The sequence below is a fragment of the Oncorhynchus kisutch genome, unplaced genomic scaffold (assembly GCF_002021735.2).
Source record: "Oncorhynchus kisutch isolate 150728-3 unplaced genomic scaffold, Okis_V2 scaffold926, whole genome shotgun sequence".
Classification (NCBI taxonomy): domain Eukaryota; kingdom Metazoa; phylum Chordata; class Actinopteri; order Salmoniformes; family Salmonidae; genus Oncorhynchus; species Oncorhynchus kisutch.
In genome coordinates, this window is record NW_022262871.1 from 7,154 (window position 1) to 29,669 (window position 22,516).

General features: G+C 41.2%; 1 protein-coding gene across 1 annotated transcript; it reads right to left on the reverse strand.

Annotated features, from left to right (window-relative positions):
• Window positions 1–2,068: 2,068 nt before the first annotated feature.
• On the reverse strand, window positions 2,069–9,967 carry LOC116363407 (gastrula zinc finger protein XlCGF17.1-like). Its single transcript, XM_031817060.1, has 3 exons — window positions 9,857–9,967; window positions 4,463–4,663; window positions 2,069–3,950 (listed from the first exon to the last, which is right to left on the reverse strand). The coding sequence occupies exons 2-3, from the start codon at window positions 4,563–4,565 to the stop codon at window positions 2,935–2,937; spliced, it is 1,119 nt and encodes a 372-aa protein (XP_031672920.1). The 5' UTR covers window positions 4,566–4,663; window positions 9,857–9,967; the 3' UTR covers window positions 2,069–2,934.
• Between the last annotated feature and the right edge of the window lie 12,549 nt (window positions 9,968–22,516).

The following is a 22,516-nucleotide window of genomic DNA, read 5'->3' on the forward strand; positions in this document are numbered from 1 at the left end:
AGTTCTCTTTATAAAATAAATGAATGTTTATTTATAGCACATGCTTAGAGCAAATGCACCTCTAACTAAATGAAACTCCAATGGAACTCCAATTAAAGGGATAGTTCATTCAAATTACAAATGTACAGATTGTTTTCATCACCCTGTATGCAATCCAAAATAATGTGTACGTCAACAGTGAAGTTCTGAAGATGGAGGACTTTCAGTTCAGCCGTGTTCCCCAATCCTGGTCCCAAAGGGGTGTACATGTGTGTTTTTGCCCTCGCACTCACATACCTTATTCAATTCAAAGGCTTGAGTTGCTTAGTTGAATCCAGTGTATGAGTGTTAGGGCAAAATTAAGAAACACTGCAGTACAGAGCAAACGTGTGATGATGCAATTATCATTTTGCTCATTTGCGTATAATTTGCATCATCACACTTTTTCCTCAGTACTGAATGTGCTCTATCTTAACTTGATTGCTAACAGGAAACATGCAACATTTTTGGCATTGTATTAACAGTGGACTAATGAAGGAAATACAAAGATTTCATTTTTTTAAACATCCCTTTCATAGCACCTACCAGTCCATTAAAAGAGTAGTTCACTATTTGAAGGCCTGTATGTAAGATTACTAGGTTTGTATTCAGGGGACTAGGTATGTACTCAAGATTCGATGGTTTGTACTCAGGAGATTAATGTTTGATCTTAGCAGCGCCATTCTTCCACCTTCACGTCATTGTGCTGTGGTTCTTCAATGTTTTCCTGATTTTTTGGGGGGGGCCCCCCTTGTTGATTTTTTTGTTTAATTAACCTGGGTTAATGGAAACCTGTCTGCTGATGCCAAGACCCAGTGACTGTGGGTTCAGAGTGTGGAAGGAGAGACAGGCCAGGTTTGTCCACACTGTTAATCTGTCAACTCTGGATAGGATCCCAGTTCTAAATAGAAGTCTGAGATCAACTTCCTGGTTCTCCTCTGTGCAGGCCACACCCCCTCTCATTGTGTTACACTGGCTGCCTAAAATGCGGTGGCGCTTACTAACACAATAGGAAAGGTTCTGGTAGAAGTGGGCCATCACAGGAGAGTTCACAGCTGTTTCACTCTGAACATTCATATCAATGACTCACCCTCAAATAGACCATCAATACCAGAGTTCTACAAGACTATTTACATAATCAACTGCTTTTCAACAGCCTGATGCTCAATATAGTACTGGGGATACAGTATATTAAACTCTAACAATGGGGTTTATGAAAGGGTTTGCAAGATGGAAGACCACCTCAGTTCAATAATTAATGTTCCATGTAGTGTCACTATTGTTTGGTCACCTCACCAGACCTCCATTCTGGTTGCTCCCTGTTTCACTAATCTATCCTCTATCCTTATTGAACCATATTGAAATAACATTGTGCAGTCAAACCAAGCGTATTCATCATTTTGTTAAATTAAAAGTACTTAAAACATTTTTAATTGTGTGCTCTCACTGAGTGCAAAAAGCAGGGAGGGAGGAGCCCTCCAAACAGTCATCTTTGCCTCTGTTATGTTGTCAACAAGGCAGCTAGGTGCATCGACCAGAAACATGCATTTCCTTTCCATAAAAAAGTACATGTTCAGACTATACTGAACAAACATGTAAAAATTTAAAGAAATGTTCTACATGCACAAAAAGCTTATTTCTCTCAACTTTTGTGCACAAATTTGGTTACGTCCCTGTTAGTGAGCATTTCTCCTTTGCCAAGATAATCCATCCACCTGACAGGTATGGCATATCAAGAAGCTGATTTAAACAGCATGATCATTACACAGGTGCACCTTGTAAACAGCAGGGGATACTACAGATTTGTACAGATTTTAGTATAACTGAAATAACTGTTTGATACATGGAACTAGGAAGCACTGAATTAAGTGACATATGTGTTGTCATGTGTAAACACGGGAGCTACTTTGTCCCAAAATGCTAAATAGAATTCTAAGAATTCTTGAATTCTAATTCCCCAATAGTAAGTGGGCCATTCTTGAATTGTTGTGGTAATGCTGTCCCTGGACTGTGGCACCTTATAAAACTATTGAAAATGAAACAAGACAAATACATTTTTCATTTTATTTAACTGGTTTTACATAAGAAACATGTAAGTCCTTTATACAGATTAACATATATTTGTATGCATTGTAGAAAAATACTGGTGGCTAGCAAAATGGCTTGTCCCCGTGGTGATGTGTAAAGGTGTATTGACATGTTTTTGAGTAGATTCATGTAAATATATTTTGATTGGCAACAAAAACATTGTATTTTCTGAAAGATAACCCAGAGGTTGACCAGCAAAATGAATGTAGAACATTTATTTTTCATTAGTAATTCAATGAAATTCATTGCAGTTATCCAAATACATTAATCATCAATGACTAAAATAGTGAATCTAGTTTTAAAAGACAATTTAATAAACCAATTTGTATCATTAAACAAAACACATTTAGTAGGAATAAAAGTATCCACCCAAACTAAAGGTGAAAACTGATCATCACATCATCTCTATCTGACACATGTTGTGTCTACTAACTCATTCCCACAGAAAACTGATCATCACACCATCTCTATCTGACACATGTTGTGTCTACTAACTCATTCCCACAGAAAACTGCAGAGGGAAGCAGTACCTCCCTCCATTGATTTAACAAGCGATCCCTCAGAGGGTTTTCAACGCTAAGGGCAAATCCAAAGTAATCTCAATATCTTTACAGTAGAAGCAAACAAAACACACCAGAACTGACAAGGTGCACACTGATCAGTAAAGTAAAGAGAGGCTAACATTCTATAACGCTCCCTTTTCTCTGCACAGTTCTCTCACAGTGAGAAACAATAGGATTACAATAGTGTTACTCTCTGGTAATGTTATCAAATACACTGTTACCACTTCCTTTATGAGATGAGAATGAAGTGATGGAGTGACTAATCTTAACTGGCCTGAGAGAACTGATGAGGCTTCTTTCCTTTATGTATACGTTGGTGTGTTATTAAGTTGCTCTGTTGAGAGAAACTCTTCCCACAGTCAGAGCAGGAGTAAGGCTTCTCTCCTGTGTGTGTTCTCTGGTGAACTTTTAGCTCAGATGATGTTGTGAAGCACTTCACACAGTCAGAGCATGAGAAAGGCTTCTCTCCTGTATGTATAAGTTGGTGTGTTTTTAAGTTGCTCTGTTGAGAGAAACTCTTCCCACAGTCAGAGCAGCAGTAAGGCTTCTCCCCTGTGTGTGTTCTCCGGTGAACTTTTAGCTCAGCTGATGTTGTGAAGTACTTCCCACAGTCAGAGCAGGAGTAAGGCTTCTCTGCTTTATGTATATGTTGGTGTGATTTTAAGCTGCTCTGTTGAGAGAAACTCTTGCCACAATCAGAGCAGGAGTAAGGCTTCTCTCCTGTGTGTATACGTTGGTGTGACTTTAAGCTGCTCTGTTGAGAGAAACTCATCCCACAGTCAGAGCAGTAGTAAGGCTTCTCTCCTGTGTGTGTCCTCTGATGAACTTTTAACTCAAATGATGCTGTGAAGCATTTTCCACAGTCAGAGCAGTAGTACGGCTTCTCTCCTGTGTGTATATGTTTGTGCGAGTTTAAGCTGCTCTGTTGCGAGAAACTCTTCCCACAGTCAGAGCAGGAGTAAGGCTTCTCTCCTGTGTGTATACGTTGGTGTCTTTTTAAGTGACCCAATCCTGAGAAACTCTTCCCACAGTCAGAGCAGGAGTAAGGCTTCTCTCCAGTGTGCACTCTCTGATGAACTGTCAGAGCCTTTGATGTTGTGAAGTGTGTCCCACAGTCAGTGCAGGAATAAGGCTTCTCTCCTGTGTGTATTTGTAGGTGTATTTTTAGCTTTGATAGAAATGGGAAAATCTCCTCACAATGTGGGCAGTGGTGAGACCTCTTAGCTCTGGGATGTTCCTGCTGTTGCTCTCTGGATGTAGATAATGTCTCAACATGGTCTCCTGTGTGAACAGCATCAGAAGAACCAGTCAGTTGGTGTGATATACATGTCAAATGTATACATGCCATATCACCCTCCACTCATTATCACAAGGGTTAGTAACTACCAGAGTTGAGGTCAATTCCATTTTTAATTAGCCAATTCAAATAAACCAAAGTTCTATTTAAAATGTTCCTCTTTGAAAGGCATTGAAGAGAATTGTAATTTCAGTGATCTTCCTGAAATAACTGGAATTTAATCAAACAAATTCTGACAATACTGGTGTCAAACTATGCAAGTCTCAGTAGAATGAAGTAACATCTACCTTCTCACTGAAACAGTTCATCATGAAACAGTTCTACTGTAACATTTCATGCACAGTGGGAAGTTGGAATGAACAACACAAGCGAAAGAATGTCAGGGGTCATGTGTGATGTCAGAATTACAGAATACTACCTAGCAATAGACTGGGTGATAGCTTATGGAGGTCTAGCTTATGAAGATAACTTATAAATAGATAGAACCTGCTCTTACCATGACTAACAGATGTGCCAATCTTCTCCTCCTCTTCTTCATCTTTAATGTTGACTTTCAGCTCCAGTGTTTGACTGCAGTCTTCCAGTTTCACTGATGTCATCTCTGGATCCTGCAGTGCAAACTGGGCTCCACTCTCACAATCAGGACCCAGTGACTGGGTTTGTCCTCACTGTTGATGTTACCAGCCTCAGACTTAATCTGAGTTGGACAGTAGTATTAAAGAGCAACGGACACAAAAGTTATTTTCTTGACAGTTCTGGCACTTTCTTATTCTAAAAAATATATATTTCATTTTTCAACTATCTCATTTCAACAGCTCAAGTAGCTAAGCATTGACAACATTCATTCACATTAGACAAGTGCACATGTTAAATTACACAACGTAAGTGCATTTAACCTATAGTACATTTCCTAAATTCAAATAATGCATAAATGAATCACAAACCATCTAGTACAAGGTTACAGTATGTTGTAGGGAGCACTATGTAATATTTTATTGAATAACCTTGTCTACACTGTATTGTTTCACACAAAACCATTAGTCAGTGGTGGAAAAACTACTAAATATTCATACTTGAGTGAAAGTAAAAAGTAAAAAGTAAATGTCATACATCAAATTCCTAATATTAAGCTGATGATTTTCAATTTTGTTATGTATTTATTTACAGATGGCAAGGGGCACACTCCAACACTCAGACATAATTGACAACTTTGTGCGTCTCCCCTTCTCGTAGGCCTATTTTATGGATACGTCATATGTATTGATCTGTTTATCATTGTTAGCAGAGTAGACTAGGCTACCCCGGATTTTTTTTTGATTTGACAAATATTCTGCTAATGTGTCCAGTCATATATAGAGTGTACTAGAATAGCATTAAATATCTTTCTAAAAGGCCAAGAAACGTATCTGATATAGCTCGCCTATTCTATTCTACGTGCTCAGCCATGCATTGAACAGACTTTTTTGCAAACAGAGATTGAATTATATTATTAGCCTAAATTATTACTATATCAACTACTGTCTCGGCACTCTCCGGACAATTCCTTCTACCAAATGGCTTGGCTTTTGCTCTGACATGCACTGTCAACTGTGGGACCTTATATAAAAAGGTATATGCCTTTCCAAATCATGTCCAATGCATTGAATTTACACCAGGTGGACTCCACTCAAGTTGTAGAAACATCTCAAGGATGATCAATGGAAACAGGATGCACCTGAGCTCAATTTCGAGTCTCATAGCAAAGGGTCTGAATATGTACCCAAATAAGGTATTTCTGTTATTCTGTTATTTTGATTTTACATTTGCAAAAATTGCTTACCCAGTTTCGCTTTGTCATTATGGGGTATTGTGTGTAGATTGATGAAAACATTTTATTTCATCCATTTTAGAATAAGGCTGCAACGTAACAATGTGGAAAAAGACAAAGGGTCTGAATACTTTTCGAATGCACTGTCCTCGTGGGTAAACAAAACAACCTTGTGGGTTAGTATTATGGATAGAGCTAGCTAGCAACTGCATTTTTATTCATCAAGATGACCAAGCTTTGTGTGGTAGCAGGTTGTAGCAACACTTGCTGTGCAAATGTGATTTTCTCAATGGCCACGCAAATGAAACGCTTTAAAAAGTGGGATACATTTGTGGCCACAATGCGGGCGAATTTGACATCTACTCGTCAATCTGCGGGGGACATTTAACTTTCATGGCTATCAACAATGGAAGGAGGGCTTCAGCAAAACGTTACTTTTCAAATTGGATGCTGTCCATACCAACAACGTGGTTAGAAAGTATCACAAACAGCCAGCAGCAGCAGAGACCGATCATTATAGTTTCACCTGGTAAGTGGCAGTGCTAGCTTACTATGCTAAGGCTCGCTAGCTACAGAGCTACCGCATTCAGCTCACGTCTTCCATCTAAATCAACTTTGCCATCTCTTCTTAAAATGTGATTTTTAAACATAACCTTAATCACACTGATTAACTCTAAAGTAACATGTCTAGACTCTAGAGAAGTGACATGATATATCCCTAGTTGATTCTGCTCTAGACTCTAGAGAAGTGACATGATATATCCCTAGTTGATTCTGCTCTGGACTCCAGAGAAGTGACATGATATTGCCTGCTAACATGAATGACTTTCAGCTCCAAATGCAGGTGTAAAACGCAGTTTGTTTCTGTAGCCTAGCTTGCATTTTATGGCTGTAATGACAGGTTACATTTGCGTAGCAATTGTGCACTCATGTTGGCGTGTGCAGGCATATTGCACAATATTGTACCACTCCTTTTTGTGGGTCACGGGTCAAAAAGTTTGCAAACCACTGGGATACACGATAGTGGCAACAAATGGAGTTGGGTTGCATATAGTCATGGTAGGATACATGATAGTGGCAACAAATTGAGTTGGGTTGGATATAGTCATGGTAGGATACATGATAGTGGCAACAAATGGAGTTGGGTTGGATATAGTCATGGTAGGATACATGATAGTGGCAACAAATGGAGTTGGGTTGGATATAGTCATGGTAGGATACATGATAGTGGCAACAAATGGAGTTGGGTTGGATATAGTCATGGTAGGATACATGATAGTGGCAACAAATAGAGTTGGGTTGGATATAGTCATGGTAGGATACATGATAGTGGCAACAAATGGAGTTGGGTTGGATATAGTCATGGTAGGATACATGATAGTGGCAACAAATGGAGTTGGGTTGGATATAGTCATGGTAGGATACATGATAGTGGCAACAAATGGAGTTGGGTTGGATATAGTCATGGTAGGCTAAAGTAAGTCTTACAATCTTCTATTTTGACTGGAATTCAGAAGCCTTTTTAAACCTCAGTTACACTTGAAGTTTTGCATTTCCTGTTCTAATTAGTTTATCTGAATAATTTACTCCTCAGATGGTGATGCTTTCCCCTTGTAATAATAGCTCAATAGAGCCCCACAGTGTAGGTGTCATGATACCCATAAAACCTAGCGGTCAAGAAAGGAAATGGTTCCAATCCATAGGGGATTTCTATTAGGATTTTTGTCATTCATTTGTATTGAAGGGCACATAAAGAACATGTACCATACATACACAACATATATTTGCTGTCTTTACAAAGGAGCGGAATTACATTCACATGTTATGGGAACATTTTGCCTGTATAGAGCAAATATTTCAAGAGTCTGAATAAGAACACAATTTGGAAGAGGCCACAGAAAACCAGAAAAAAAAAGTTTTAAATCCAGAAATTACAGAATAAGAGCTGTACAATGTCAGGAACTGTGGACAGATCATAGGGGATTTATTAATAACCATGTAAATCTCTCTCAGACGAGGCAACTTTTTTTCCCTCCAATATATTTGGCTCTATTTCCTCTCAGATTTGAAAATGCTAATTAGAGTCAACGTAGACATCATGAAAAACTACAATTCCCTGCAAGCGCCTTCACGTCATCTCTAGCTGACACCTTTTGCTAACAGGTATTATGTCAATTTAAAACTTGCACAAGACAGTACACAGAATTGGTCATTTAAATAAATGTAGCCAATTGATTCATTAATACATTTAGCTAACGTTAAATAGTTAATCCAGAGACTCTTACTTTTTCCTCACTTCGGCAGTCTCATCCAGATCAACATGGCATTTGTAGTTCTTTATGATAGCCACATTAGAAGCTAATTAGCGCTTCTTTTTTGGAGGAGGGGATATTTAATGTTATCAAAATGTTATGCCGGGATAAGTCTACGCGAAACGCAGCCCTTATTTTAAGTGTTTCTAAAATCCCCTATGGGAAAAATGAAATGGTGGAAAAATTATTTGGAACCATTTCACGTTTGACTGCTAGGTTTTATGGGTATTAGGAAAGGACAGGGGGACACCTAGTCAGTTGTACAACTGAATGCCTTCAACTGAAATGTGTCTTCCAAATTGAACCCAACCCCTCTGAATTAGAGAGGTGCGGGGGGGGCTGCCTTAAATTGACATCCACATCATCGGCGCCCGGGGCAGTGGGTTAAAATGCCTTGCTCAGGGGCAGAACGACAAATGTTTTCCTTGTCAGCTCAGGGATTCGATCCAGCAACCTTTCGGTTACTGGCCCAAAACTCTAACGACTAGGTACTCTATGAGTCTGTGACCATAGCTGCTGGGAATGATTTTTGGGGGGGCTGCCCTTTTTTAGCTTGAGCACATGCTTCCCAAAAGGTCTGGGCATGGCTCTGTATAGAGCCCTGTGGCTGGGGTCGAAACTGTGTGTGTGTGTGTGTGTGTGTGTGTGTGTGTGTGTGTGTGTGTGTGTGTGTGTGTGTGTGTGTGTGTGTGTGTGTGTGTGGATGGTGTGCTAAACCAAAATGTGGCCATGTATTCCATCGTGGATCGTTTGGCATTTTGGAGTAGTCCAGGAGCCAGGTTTTCTTTAGAGGGGTGGATTGTGGATTTTGCTCAATGGGAAAGTTTATTTTGGGAGTTTAGGATCAATGTTGTCACAGTTTCTTGTTGAAGAGACATCAGCCAACCTTAGCTTGCTCCTATTCTGAATAAATTTGTGTCCGTTTCTTTCTAGCTGGCAAAATCAGTGAGCTGAACTTTGTTTGGTCCTGCCATGTGTCAATAACATAGCCAAGTTTGTCACTGGTATGGGCTAATTATCCTAAACCTAGACAGTGATAGCAGCTGTGGCAGCCAGATAAAACCATGGAGATGGGGAGATAATTCAGGTTCTGTTTCACCTGCTGCTGGCTTGATAATGTTCACTCAAATACGTTTTTCCATACATTAAATGATATTTGTATTATCTAAAGATTGTAATTGTGTTCATATCTGATTAATATTGAAGAAAAATCCTCACAGCCGTTTGCCATACCAAAATGTGAACTACAATTTGGTGCGCACCATTTTACTATGTACAGTAGGCAGTAAACTCACCATGTGTCATCAAAATTACCATCTTCTGTACGTGGTTTATATATGAGGGGAGCATAAATTGTACAATTGTAAACGAATAAATAATGGTATAAGTTAGAACCAATGTATATTAGTTAATATACTGTACCGACTACATAAATATATGAACGGGTCCACTGTCTTCTATCTGGACTTTAAAACGCTGACAGCGGTCGCCGCCATTTTACCAGCTCGTGATAGTTATTTTTTACACAACCAAGAACCATATAAAATGAACTCAGAAATCTCAAATAAATTGATTCTTTTTAAATTACCTTGACGAAATTGTGTACATTAACGCAGACAAACCCCAAATCTCAAGTTATATGACTTGTAAAATCGTTTTCACCACGACACAAAAATAACATAAAATCTGGTAATCCCTTGACGGATTTGTTACCTATCATGTTATGACATGTTCTGTCGATATTAGGAAGTGTAAACGTGCTATTACCAACCTGTAGTAATACATAGAAACGGAAACAAAAATGATCGTCTTCACATCTGCTGCTTTCTTTATTCTGAACAATGGTGCATGTCCATAGAGATGGATAGAGGACTCATCTTTGTATCTGTGTAATTATAGCGTCTGTGACAATACGCAGCGGCATTGAGGGGATTCAATTCATCTGGCCTGGGCTCCCGGATAGGCGTGTTTTTGCAAGGAGGTGAAAATGGATGTCATTCGTTTTGGAACTGGGTTGCCTTCCAGATGGGAGCCAGGTGCCACATTCAAAGCCCACAGAGAAGTCTCCTCAAAACAAAAGTGATGTAATTAAGCACTTGGAGTAATGAGTAGGATTCTGTGTTTTCACATGAAAAAAAATTCTAACAAATATTTTATGGAAAGAGATGTATGTTTTCTGGATGATGCACCTTGTTGACTAAATGACAGAAAGGCACAGATTACTGTTCTATTGGAGAAGAGCGATTCAAATCAAATCAAATTTTATTTGTCACATACACATGGTTAGCAGATGTTAATGCGAGTGTAGCGAAATGCTTGTGCTTCTAGTTCCGACAATGCAGTAATAACGAACAAGTAATCTAACTAACAATTCCTAAAAAACTACTGTCTTATACACAGTGTAAGGGGATAAGGAATATGTACATAAGGATATATGAATGAGTGATGGTACAGAGCAGCATAGGCAAGATACAGTAGATGATATCGAGTACAGTATAACATATGAGATGAGTATGTAAACAAAGTGGCATAGTTAAAGTCCCTTGCCGCATTTGCCTGTTTACCGTTTACATCACAGGCCATAAAACGATGCCCTGTGGCTCAGCATAATCAAATCTGCCAATTCACCATTTGAAGTGGTACATTTTCTTCTTCACGATTGGTTTATCCCTACTGATGAGCCAGTTGGACATGACTCCAACGGAGTCACCAGGAGGGATCAGCCAATGAATTTGGAAGTCCCACACAGTTGACTACATTAAAATGGTGGAAGTCCACAATGCATTTAGTTATAATAAGAACTAGAGACAGCCTCCAAGATGGCCGACCGTTGTTTTGAACTTTATCTACTCACGGTTGCATATGCCTGTTCATGGAGGTTGACATCTTGCTAGTTCCGGTTTCAGGAGCCCATTAGTAAATGCCAGTGGAGGTCGGTGGAGTTTAAGAGAGGGAGGTCCGTTCTTTTTTTCATGACCACGGCCTTATTTCTGTAAGAGTATGTTGGATGACTGCCATTCATATGCCATTCAACCAGCTCAATGTAACATCAATAGGTTTAGGCTACTACATGGTACTCTAATTTTCTCCATACCCATCCTGTGCTTGTTACAACTTAGCCTATGAATGAAAGTTTACAACGTAGGTGCACAGGTCGAGAGAAATGTGAGACAGACATTGACATATTCAATACCACCTTGCACACTCTTGCATGTATCTAGCTGATCTAGGGTGTAATCATTAGTCCAACAGTTGCAAACAAAGAGTTTCTATTGGACAAATTCCAGTATGTTTATCCCTGTTTCGTTCCGTTTACTTCCGTTTAAGAAACGTTTTTCTACAGAATCGGTCGGAATAAATACACCCCTGATCACACACAAACACAGTTCACTTTCAAAGCAACTACATACAAACAGCAGATCCTGGACTATCCATTTACTTCAGTCAGTCTGTCTCATCTTCCAATGTCAGGAATCAATCACATTGAAGGAGCAGGTCCTGGATGAGAGCACATGAGTGAATTCCATTGTTTTTCCTTCTGCATGTGTCACAAGCTCTTCCATGTAATAGCATGAATATAAAACGTTAATAACTTTGGCTGTGATTGGTGGGGGACAAAAATCAGGCTCGAAGACAATTCATGAAAAAAAATAAAAATAGATGGATTTGTTTGGCACAAAGGTGATAACGAATTGCCTTCTCTATGGTGGCTTCTATTGGAATGATCTTTCTGGACAGGTGGCATCCTATGACAGTGCCATGTTGAACGTCACTGAGCTCTTCAGTAAGGCCATTCTACTGCCAATGTTTGTGTCACACCCTGATCTGTTTCACTTGTCTTTGTGCTTGTCTCCGCCCCCCTCCAAGTGTCGCCCATCTTCCACCATGATCCCCAATGTATTTATACCTGTGTTCTCTGTCTGTTGCCAGTTCAATTGGTCTCATCAAGCGTAAAACCATTTTCCCGGTGCTCCTATTTTTTTTCTCGTTCCTGTTTTCCCGGTTTTGACCATTCTGCCTGCCTGCCGTCATGTACCTTGTCACACCACCCTGGATTACTGACCTCTACCTGCCCTTCACCTGTCGTTTGCCTGCCCCCTTGTTTTAGTAATAAACTTTTGTTACTTCGAAAATGTCTGCATCTGGGTCTTCTCCTGAGCCTTAATAGTTTGTCTATGGAGAATGCATGGCTGTGTGCTCAATTGTATACACCTGTCAGAAACGGGTGTGACTAAAATAGCCGAATCCACTCATTTGAAGGTGTGTCCACATACTTTTGGTGATGTAGTGTATAATCAGTTGGCTATAGGCCTATTTCAATGTAATATTCAACCAAGTGAGTTCTATTTTTCTACTTGTAGGCTGGCTACTGTCTGTAATGTGTGTCAATAGACACTGAGTGTACAAAACATTAGAAACACCTTAATACTGAGTTGGACCCCCTTTGCCCTCAGAACAGCCTCAATTCATCGGGGCATGGACTCTACAAGGTGTCAAGTGTTCTACAGGGACGCTGGCCCCTGTTGACTACAATGCTTCTCACGCTTGTGTCAAGTTGGCTGAATTCCCTGTCATGTTCTTGGAACCATTCCTGGACAAGACTTGGGGCATAATCCTGCTGAAGAAAATCTATTTGCAGATGGATACACTGCTGCCATGAAGGGAGGCACCTGATTGGCAATGTTGTTTTAGATATCCTGTGGCATTCAAACATTGCTCCACTTTTATCAAGGGGCCCAATATGTGCCATGAAAACACACTCCACACCATTACCACCAGCCTTCAATGTTGACACGAGGCATGATGGATGCATGTACTCATGTGGTTGTTCAAGATGGCGCCGATTGAAAAACGTCCCTCTTTCAGGACTCTGTCTTTCAAAGATAATTTGTAAAAATCCAAATAACTTCTCATGTCTTCATTGTAAAGGGTATAAACACTGTTTCCCATGCTTGTTCAATGAACCATAAACAATTAATGAACATGCACCTGTGGAACGGTCGTTAAGACACGAACAGCTTAAGCAATTAAGGTCACAGTTATGAAAACTTAGGACACTAAAGAGACGTTTCTACGGACTCTTTAAAAATACCATCTGCGTGAACGTGCCTCAGGCATGCTACAAGGAGGCATGAGGACTGCAGATGTGGCCAGGGAAATACATTGCAATGTCTGTACTGTGAGACGCCTAAGACAGTGCTACAGGGAGACAGGACGGACAGCTGATCATCCTCACAGTGGCAGACCATGTGTAACAACACCTGTACAGGATCGGTACATCCGAACATCACACCTGCAGGACAGGTACAGGATGGCAACAACAACTGCCCGAGTTACACCAGGAATGGACAATCCCTTTATCAGTCCTCAGACTGTCCGCAATAGGCTGAGAGAGGCTGGACTGAGGGCTTGTAGGCCTGTTGTAAGGCAGGTCCTCACCAGACATCACCAGTAACAACGTCGCCTATGGGCACAAACCCACCATTGATGGACCAGACAGGACTGGCAAAAAGTGCTCTTCCCTGACGAGTCGCGTTTTTGTCTCACCAGGGGCAATGGTCAGATTCGGCTTTACCGTCGAAGGAATGAGCGTTATGAGGCCTGTACTCTGGAGAAGGATCGATTTGGAGGTGGAGGGTCCGTCATTGTCTGGGGCAGTGTGTCACAGCATCATCGGACTGAGCATGTTGTCATTGCAGGAAATCTCAACGCTGTGCATTACAGGGAAGACATCCTCCTCCCTCATGTGGTACCCTTCCTGCAGGCTCATCCTGACATGACCCTCCAGCATGACAATGCCACCAGCTATACTGCTCGTTCTGTGTGTGATTTCCTACAAGACAGGAATGTCAGTGTTCTGCCATGGCCAGAGAAGAGCCCGGATCTCAATACCATTAAGCACGTCTGGGACCTGTTGGATCGGAGGGTGAGGGCTAGGGCCATTTCCCCCCCAGAAATGTCCGGGAACGTGCAGGAGCCTTGGTGGAAGAGTGGGGTAACGTCTCACAGCAAGAACTGGAAAATCTGGTGCAGTCCATGAGGAGGAGATGCACTGCAGTACTTAATGCAGCTGCCAATTGGTCTGAGGAGATCACCAGCATGGTTGAATAATAATAAGGCAGAACAGTTGAAACTAGAGCAGCAGCACAGTCAGGTGGAAGTTGAAACTGGAGCAGCAGCATGGCCAGGTGGACTGGGGACAGCAAGGAGTCATCATGTCAGGTAGTCCTGGGGCATGGTCCTAGGGCTCAGGTCAGTTGAAACTGGAACAGCAGCATGGCCAGGTGGACTGGGGACAGCAAGGAGTCATCATGTCAGGTAGTCCTGGGGCATGGTCCTAGGGCTCAGGTCCTCCGAGAGAGAGAAAGAAAGAGAGAAGGAGAGAATTAGAGAACGCACACTTAGATTCACACAGGACACCGAATAGGACAGGAGAAGTACTCCAGATATAACAAACTGACCCCAGCCCCCCGACACATAAACTACTGCAGCATAAATACTGGAGGCTGAGACAGGAGGGGTCAGGAGACACTGTGGCCCCATCCGAGGACACCCCCGGACAGGGCCAAACAGGAAGGATATAACCCCACCCACTTTGCCAAAGCACAGCCCCCACACCACTAGAGGGATATCTTCAACCACCAACTTACCATCCTGAGACAAGGCTGAGTATAGCCCACAAAGATCTCCGCCACGGCACAACCCAAGGGGGGGGGGCGCCAACCCAGACAGGATGACCACAACAGTGAATCAACCCACTCAGGTGACGCACCCCCTCCAGGGACGGCATGAGAGAGCCCCAGCAAGCCAGTGACTCAGCCCCTGTAATAGGGTTAGAGGCAGAGAATCCCAGTGGAAAGAGGGGAACCGGCCAGGCAGAGACAGCAAGGGCGGTTCGTTGCTCCAGAGCCTTTCCGTTCACCTTCCCACTCCTGGGCCAGACTACACTCAATCATATGACCCACTGAAGAGATGAGTCTTCAGTAAAGACTTAAAGGTTGAGACCGAGTTTGCGTCTCTGACATGGGTAGGCAGACCGTTCCATAAAAATGGAGCTCTATAGGAGAAAGCCCTGCCTCCAGCTGTTTGCTTAGAAATTCTAGGGACAATTAGGCCTGCGTCTTGTGACCGTAGCGTACGTGTAGGTATGTACGGCAGGACCAAATCAGAGAGATAGGTAGGAGCAAGCCCATGTAATGCTTTGTAGGTTAGCAGTAAAACCTTGAAATCAGCCCTTGCTTTGACAGGAAGCCAGTGTAGAGAGGCTAGCACTGGAGTAATATGATCAAATTTTTTGGTTCTAGTCAGGATTCTAGCAGCCGTATTTAGCACTAACTGAAGTTTATTTAGTGCTTTATCCGGGTAGCCGGAAAATAGAGCATTGCAGTAGTCTAACCTAGAAGTGTCAAAAGCATGGATAAATTTTTCTGCATCATTTTTGGACAGAAAGTTTCTGATTTTTGCAATGTTACGTAGATGGAAAAAAGCTGTCCTCGAAATGGTCTTGATATGTTCTTCAAAAGAGAGATCAGGGTCCAGAGTAACGCCGAGGTCCTTCACAGTTTTATTTGAGACGACTGTACAACCATTAAGATTAATTGTCAGATTCAACAGAAGATCTCTTTGTTTCTTGGGACCTAGAACAAGCATCTCTGTTTTGTCCGAGTTTAATAGTAGAAAGTTTGCAGCCATCCACTTCCTTATGTCTGAAACACATGCTTCTAGCGAGGGCAATTTTGAGGCTTCACCATGTTTCATTGAAATGTACAGCTGTGTGTCATCCGCATAGCAGTGAAAGTTTACATTATGTTTTCGAATAACATCCCCAAGAGGTAAAATATATAGTGAAAACAATAGTGGTCCTAAAACGGAACCTTGAGGAACACCGAAATTTACAGTTGATTTGTCAGAGGACAAACCATTCACAGAGACAAACTGATATCTTTCCGACAGATAAGATCTAAACCAGGCCAGAACATGTCCGTGTAGACCAATTTGGGTTTCCAATCTCTCCAAAAGAATGTGGTGATCGATGGTATCAAAAGCAGCACTAAGGTCTAGGAGCACGAGGACAGATGCAGAGCCTCGGTCCGATGCCATTAAAATGTCATTTACCACCTGAAGATCTTGATCTGAAGCCATTCTTGTGATTGTTGTGGTGTTGCTATTCATTGTAAATGTTTGTTGGCCTATTGTAGGAAAATTGTATCTATGATCGTATGCTCTCATTCATGTTTTTGATATGTTATTTTTATCTGAGAATTAACCAATGATATCAGGGCACACCCTGCCATGATTACAGACACCTGTGTGTCCTTTAACACTATATAAACTAGTGACCCACAGTATTTGTCATTATACCCTGATGAAGACAGCTCGTCTGTCGAAACTTTGCATATTAGGTTATTACATTATTGCATCAGAGCTTCTAAAGTGTGGGTCTCTCCTTTCCTTTACCAAGTGTTCTACTCCGCTAGCCAGCACCTCAACTCAACAGGTGTTCTACTCCGCCAGCCAGCACCTCAACTCAACAGGTGTTCTACTCCGCCAGCCAGCACCTCAACTCAACAGGTGTTCTATTCCGCTAGCCAGCACCTCAACTCAATATAATATGTCACTGTCTGTTTGTAAGTCATGGATATAATATATCTCTCTGTTTGTTAGTCATGGATATAATATATCTCTCTGTTTGTTAGTCATGGATATAATATGTCTCTCTGTTTGTAAGTCATGGATATAATATGTCTCTCTCTGCAATAACAATTCTTCTCCATCCCCTCTCTTAAGTGGTTTTCCAACATCTACGCCCTGGAACCTCAGTTGGCTAGTTTCATGTCCGACCACATTAGTTTCTGGCTACAGGGGATTTCTCGTCACCAGTTCTGATGTTGCTCTTGTTCTCTGTAATAAGAACTTTCCACTCTATTTTAAACTTCCCAACATCATAATAGCCACATGGGCACATCAGGAAATATCCCACACAGGAAATGGATAGGAAATGCTGACAGGGAACATATTCATCTGTTCCTACCAGACTGTCCCTCAGGTTTCTACTATGTTTATCTGTTCCTACCAGACTGTCCCTCAGGTTTCTACTATGTTTATCTGCTCCTACCAGACTGTCCCTCAGGTTTCTAGCAGGTTTATCTGTTCCTACCAGACTGTCCCTCAGGTTTCTAGCATGTTTATCTGTTCCTACCAGACTGTCCCTCAGGTTTCTAGCAGGTTTATCTGCTCCTACCAGACTGTCCCTCAGGTTTCTACTATGTTTGTCTGCTCCTACCAGACTGTCCCTCAGGTTTCTAGCAGGTTTATCTGCTCCTACCAGACTGCCCCTCAGGTTTCTAGCAGGTTTATCTGCTCCTACTAGACTGTCCCTCAGGTTTCTAGTATGTTTTAAAAGAGAATCGAGAGATATTCTGAAAAGCCCGGCCTACAGAAAGATCCCAGTCCGAAAATAGAAGTCTGAGATCAACCTCCTGGTTCTCCCCTGTGCAGGCCACACCCACTCCAATTGTACTGTATGTATGAACACATTTTGAACAGCGGCTTCCTAAAATGCTGTGGCGCTTACTAACACAATAGGAAAGGTTCTGGTAGATGTGGGCCATCACAGGAGAGTTCACAGCTCTTTCACTCTGAACATTCATATCAATGACTCACCCTGAAATGGACCATCAATACCAGAGCTCTACAAGACTATTTACATAATCAACTGGGCATTACAACAGCGTGACCCTCATTATAGTCCTGGGTATATATTGTTACTCTGGCTACTGTTTAAAAAAAACAACTTTGTAGCATTTATAGCACAAATCCATGTGTATAGAGTCGCAGTGAAAGTCTACACACACCTTTAAATTTTGCCTGCTTAAATCTTAATAGGGGTGAAATCTTTCTTTTTTTCTACCGACCTACAGTACCTACAAGACATTTTCAAAGTGTAAGAAACTTGTAAAACAGATTTAATCTCTAAATTATATAATAAATCGCAATAAAGCTAAAATCGACAATCAAAAAGTTATAATCAACTGGAGTGACTATATAAGAAATAATACAGAGAAAGGACCTGTAGATTCAGAGGTGAATAAATCTCTCAATGTTATCCATTGTTTCCATACCGCTTAGCAACAGTGACACTGTATTCAGCAAGATCAGTCACATTAGAAGAGTGATCTGGGACAAAAGTACCACATTCATCACCAATGACTGCACAAGTACCCCCTTGACCTGCCAAAATATAGTTTGTTTTGCAGGGCTAACTTACGCAATTCTTTCATGTCCCCATTTAATTCTTCCAGGGCATTTCGAGTAGCATTGCCAATTTTCTTTCTGTGTCTAGAGATGTCTGGAATTTCATCTAACGCACATGCAACTCCATACCCAGGAAAAAACACTGCAAAGAACCTGGAGGCCGGCGCCTGAGTGTGAGTGACGCCAGATAGAGATCTCTTATCTCTCCTCATTCCAGGAGGTCTGTAGTCTGTGAACGAAGCCTTCAGATCCCTCTCATTATTCTGAACGGTTCTTACAGCTGTCAACACAAACCCTACAGTACATGTCCCTCCCCAGTCACCACAAACCCTACAGTACATGTCCCTCCCCAGTTCCATGGAATGTTGTAGTAAGCCATTTTTCCACACAACCAATAGGTTCCATTCGGAGCTCCTCTGAAAGGGATAATAACATTATAGACTGAAATACCATAAGTAACATTATCAGGTTCCCCAGTGTCGACCTCTGTGGTTGTACAATGCAGAGAATGTCATGTGGTCAGGGTTAAGTGGCATTGCCACTAAGAATGGTAAGGCCATTTGCATAGACAGATTTACCTCTATGGGAACTCCCACCAGCTGTAAACCTGCTCCTACCTTAACTGGCCCCAAACCACAAACCCAACACTCTTTTGTCCAGATGTAGAATTACATTAATCTTTCCACGATGACCATCTGCTTCTGGGTTACTGCTCCGGACCAGCGTCGGTCCCTTTCACTCAGGGCTCCTTCTACCCTCTGTCAGGTTCCCACAAGGGGACAACCTACTGTTCTCATTAGCACTCCTGTGCTAATGCAGAGGAGGGCCACACTGCACCACTGGAACTGGCGAGGGCCCATCGTCTTCTGGATCAGGAACTCGTCTGAGGTGCTACACGTGGATCCAGGTATCTCTCTCAGTAACCTTCACCATGGTGGGGGTGGTCAGAAGAACTTGGTACTGGCCTCTCCAATGGGGGTCCTTTCAACTCTTTCTCCTGAAGTCCTTCACCACCACAAAATCACCTGGGTTAAAACAGTATTCAGTTCCACCTGCTAGATCTGGCAAGGAAGCCTTTGCCCGGGGGGGAAAAGAGCCTTAAGAATACTGTTAAGGGTGACACAATACTCAACCATGTCTTCCTCTATCCCTTGCAGGGACAACCTGTTCTGGGCAAAATGTGCGTTTGTCATTTGCATAGGATGGCCAGACAGCACCTCGTGTGGAGAGACACCAGTGACTGTATGGGGTCTTATTTATAATTACGCTGAGCAGACCCTTCTATAAAAAACTCTAAATCCAGATTTTCTAATGGGGTGTCTCAAGTCCAACCTAGGCCTACAGTCAATCTCAATAGCCAATCACAGCCCTCACAAAACTAAAACATGTCAAACCAGTTCTAATTATAAAACAAATAAAGCTATTAATATCAACTTAAAAAGCTTCTATGAAAATCAATATCAATCAGAATGAAATAACAGTTGGACTGATCTACAGCCTCATTAGACTCAACTATCAGCAAAACAAGGATCAAAGACATCACCTAAAAGTAAATATTAGAAACTGTTAAACATTCGAGTGAAGAAAAGCACCAGGTATGGAAAGCACCAGGTATGGAAAGCACCAGGTATGGAAAGCACCAGGTATGGAAAGCACCAGGTATGGAAAGCACCAGGTATGGAAAGCACCAGGTATGGAAAGCACCAGGTATGGAAAGCACCAGGTATGGAAAGCACCAGCTTTCCCATATAATTTTATTTGACATTCTGGATCAAAGTAGCTGCCCAATTTACTCAAATGACAACACAATTTCAGTTATATTAAATTCAGGAACATCTGGAGAGTCCCCTACTGATTATAGACCCACAAGTTTAACAAACTGTGACTATCAAATTATAAAGCTTATAAGAATGGCAAAAGTATTACCAGACTTAACATCAAACAAACAGAGTTTATTAAAAATAGACAAACAAAAACACATTTCAGTTTAAAACAATACGCAAAAAAACCATATAGATTTATCAAAAATGGTGGTTGATGCCGAAAAGGCTTTCGACTGTCTTGAAGGGCCTTTTCTATTCAAAACTTTAGAAACTTAAAATTTGAGCAGAAAAAATATATATTTATAAAAAATATTGTATAAATGTCAGAAAGCTAAAATATACAAAAATATATTACCTGATGAAATAGTTTTATTAAGGAGCACAAGTGTCACGAATCCCGCCGAAGATGGTGCCTCTTCCTGTTCGACCGGCGCTCGGCGGTCGTCGTCGCCGGCCAACTAGCTGCCACCCTTTTCTGTTTCAGTTAGTTTTGTCTGATTAGCTTCACCTGTTTCTTGTTTGGGTTTTGTTTTGGGCGATTTAAACCCGGTAGGCCCGCCTGCTTTTGTGCACCACAAAATATGAAATACTTTGGATGCTTAATAAGTGACAACAAATAACAAAACACTATATAAAGATAACTGTATTCCATTACTTAACAATATGACAGCAGATGTATTTAAATGGAATAATCCTCCCAATCTGGCAGGTAGAATAAACCTCTAAAGAATGGCATGGCTCCCAAAGTTTTAGTATTTATTTTCCATAATACCATTTACCCCACATTCTTTAAAAAGTATACTGTCATAACACTGTATATGGACAAATAAAATAAACTGTAAAAGACGTGGTAATAGGAAATACATGTATCTCAGTGACAGCTCTAAAAAGACACTTTGGAAGGACCAATGTAGATATTTTCAAATACACTCAACTTAAAGGTTTTATATCACAATGTTGATTTGGAATCTTTTGGACATCACAGCAATCTTGAGGGAATTCTATTTGAGTCAGAAAATGATATTAATATGATAGGTAAGCTATAGAAAACTTTGCAGAAAACCTATACAACTGACAATCTCTTAGAAAAACTACTGGAACCAAGATTTAACAATAACTAATATTGTAGCTGGAAAAAATAGAAAATCCCATCAACTGGATGAGTCACTATTATGTAGGTGGATGGAAATGATCCAGACATTATATTGAATATAACAATAATAAACTACACTCATCAATCTGACTCCATTACTATGTGAATGCTACAGACCTATAATCGTATCCAGTGGGTATAGCCAAGGTTGCAAACCTTTTGTCACCACTCAGAATACTATAAGATGCAAGTGTCTAGGTTTACCGTTCTGCAATTATTAAGAGGCTGAGGAACAAGGAGCTCATATTTTACAATCTGTCTTAGCACTAAATTAGTTAACCTTAGAGCAGAGATGCACAGTTAGACCGAGCATATAAGCTATGTACAGTGCATTCGGAAAGCAAACTAACTGCACTTGATACAATCATCTTGGCAAAGGAGAAATGCTCACTAACAAGGATGTTGCACAACATTTGAGAGAAATGATCTTTTTGTGAGTGTGGAAAATTTGACAGCGCGGCAAAGATTATTGTTTGATTTGAGATGGGAGCTCCTCCCTCCCCGCTTTTTCCGTTGACATGACGGGCCATTGCCCGGTTCAACCCTGGCCAGTGTAATAAAACGCCCTCAATGAAAGTGCACTCAGTGAGTGAACACAATTAAAACATTTTAAGTACTTTTAATTTAACAAAATTACGAATACACTTGGTTTAACTACACAGTGTTATTTCAATGTGGTTCAATAAGGATAGAAGATAGAATAGTCAAACAGGGAGCAACCAAAATGGAGGTCTGGTGAGGTGACCAAACAATAGTGACACTACATGGAACATTCATTCTTGAATTGAGGTGGCCTTCCAACTTGCAAATCCTTTCAACACCCCATTGTTAGAGCTTTATATACTGTACTACTGGGACTACATAGAGGATCAGGCTGTTGAAATGCAGTTGATTATGTAAATAGTCTTGTAGAACTCTAGTATTGATGGTCCATTTGAGGGTGAGTCATTGATATGAATGTTCAGAGTGAAAGAGCTGTGAACTCTCCTGTGATGGCCCACGGCTACCACAACCTTTCCTATTGTGTTAGTAAGCACCACAGCATTTTAGGAAGCTATTGTTCAAAATGTGTTCATACACACAGTAACAACGGGAGGGGGTGTAGGATGCACGGGGGAGGACCAGGAGGTTGATCTCAGATTCTATTCAGAGTTGACAGATTGACAGTGGAGACAAATCCAGCCTGCCTCTCTCTTTCCAC

What these genes read in the sequence shown, in the direction of transcription:
- LOC116363407 (XM_031817060.1), bottom strand. Translation starts at nt 4,565, where the DNA reads ATGACATCAGTGAAACTGGAAGACTGCAGTCAAACACTGGAGCTGAAA. An exon ending in TGGCACATCTGTTAGTCATG is followed by an intron (nt 3,951 to 4,462) that starts GTAAGAGCAGGT and finishes CTGTTCACACAG; the next exon opens with GAGACCATGTTGAGACATTA.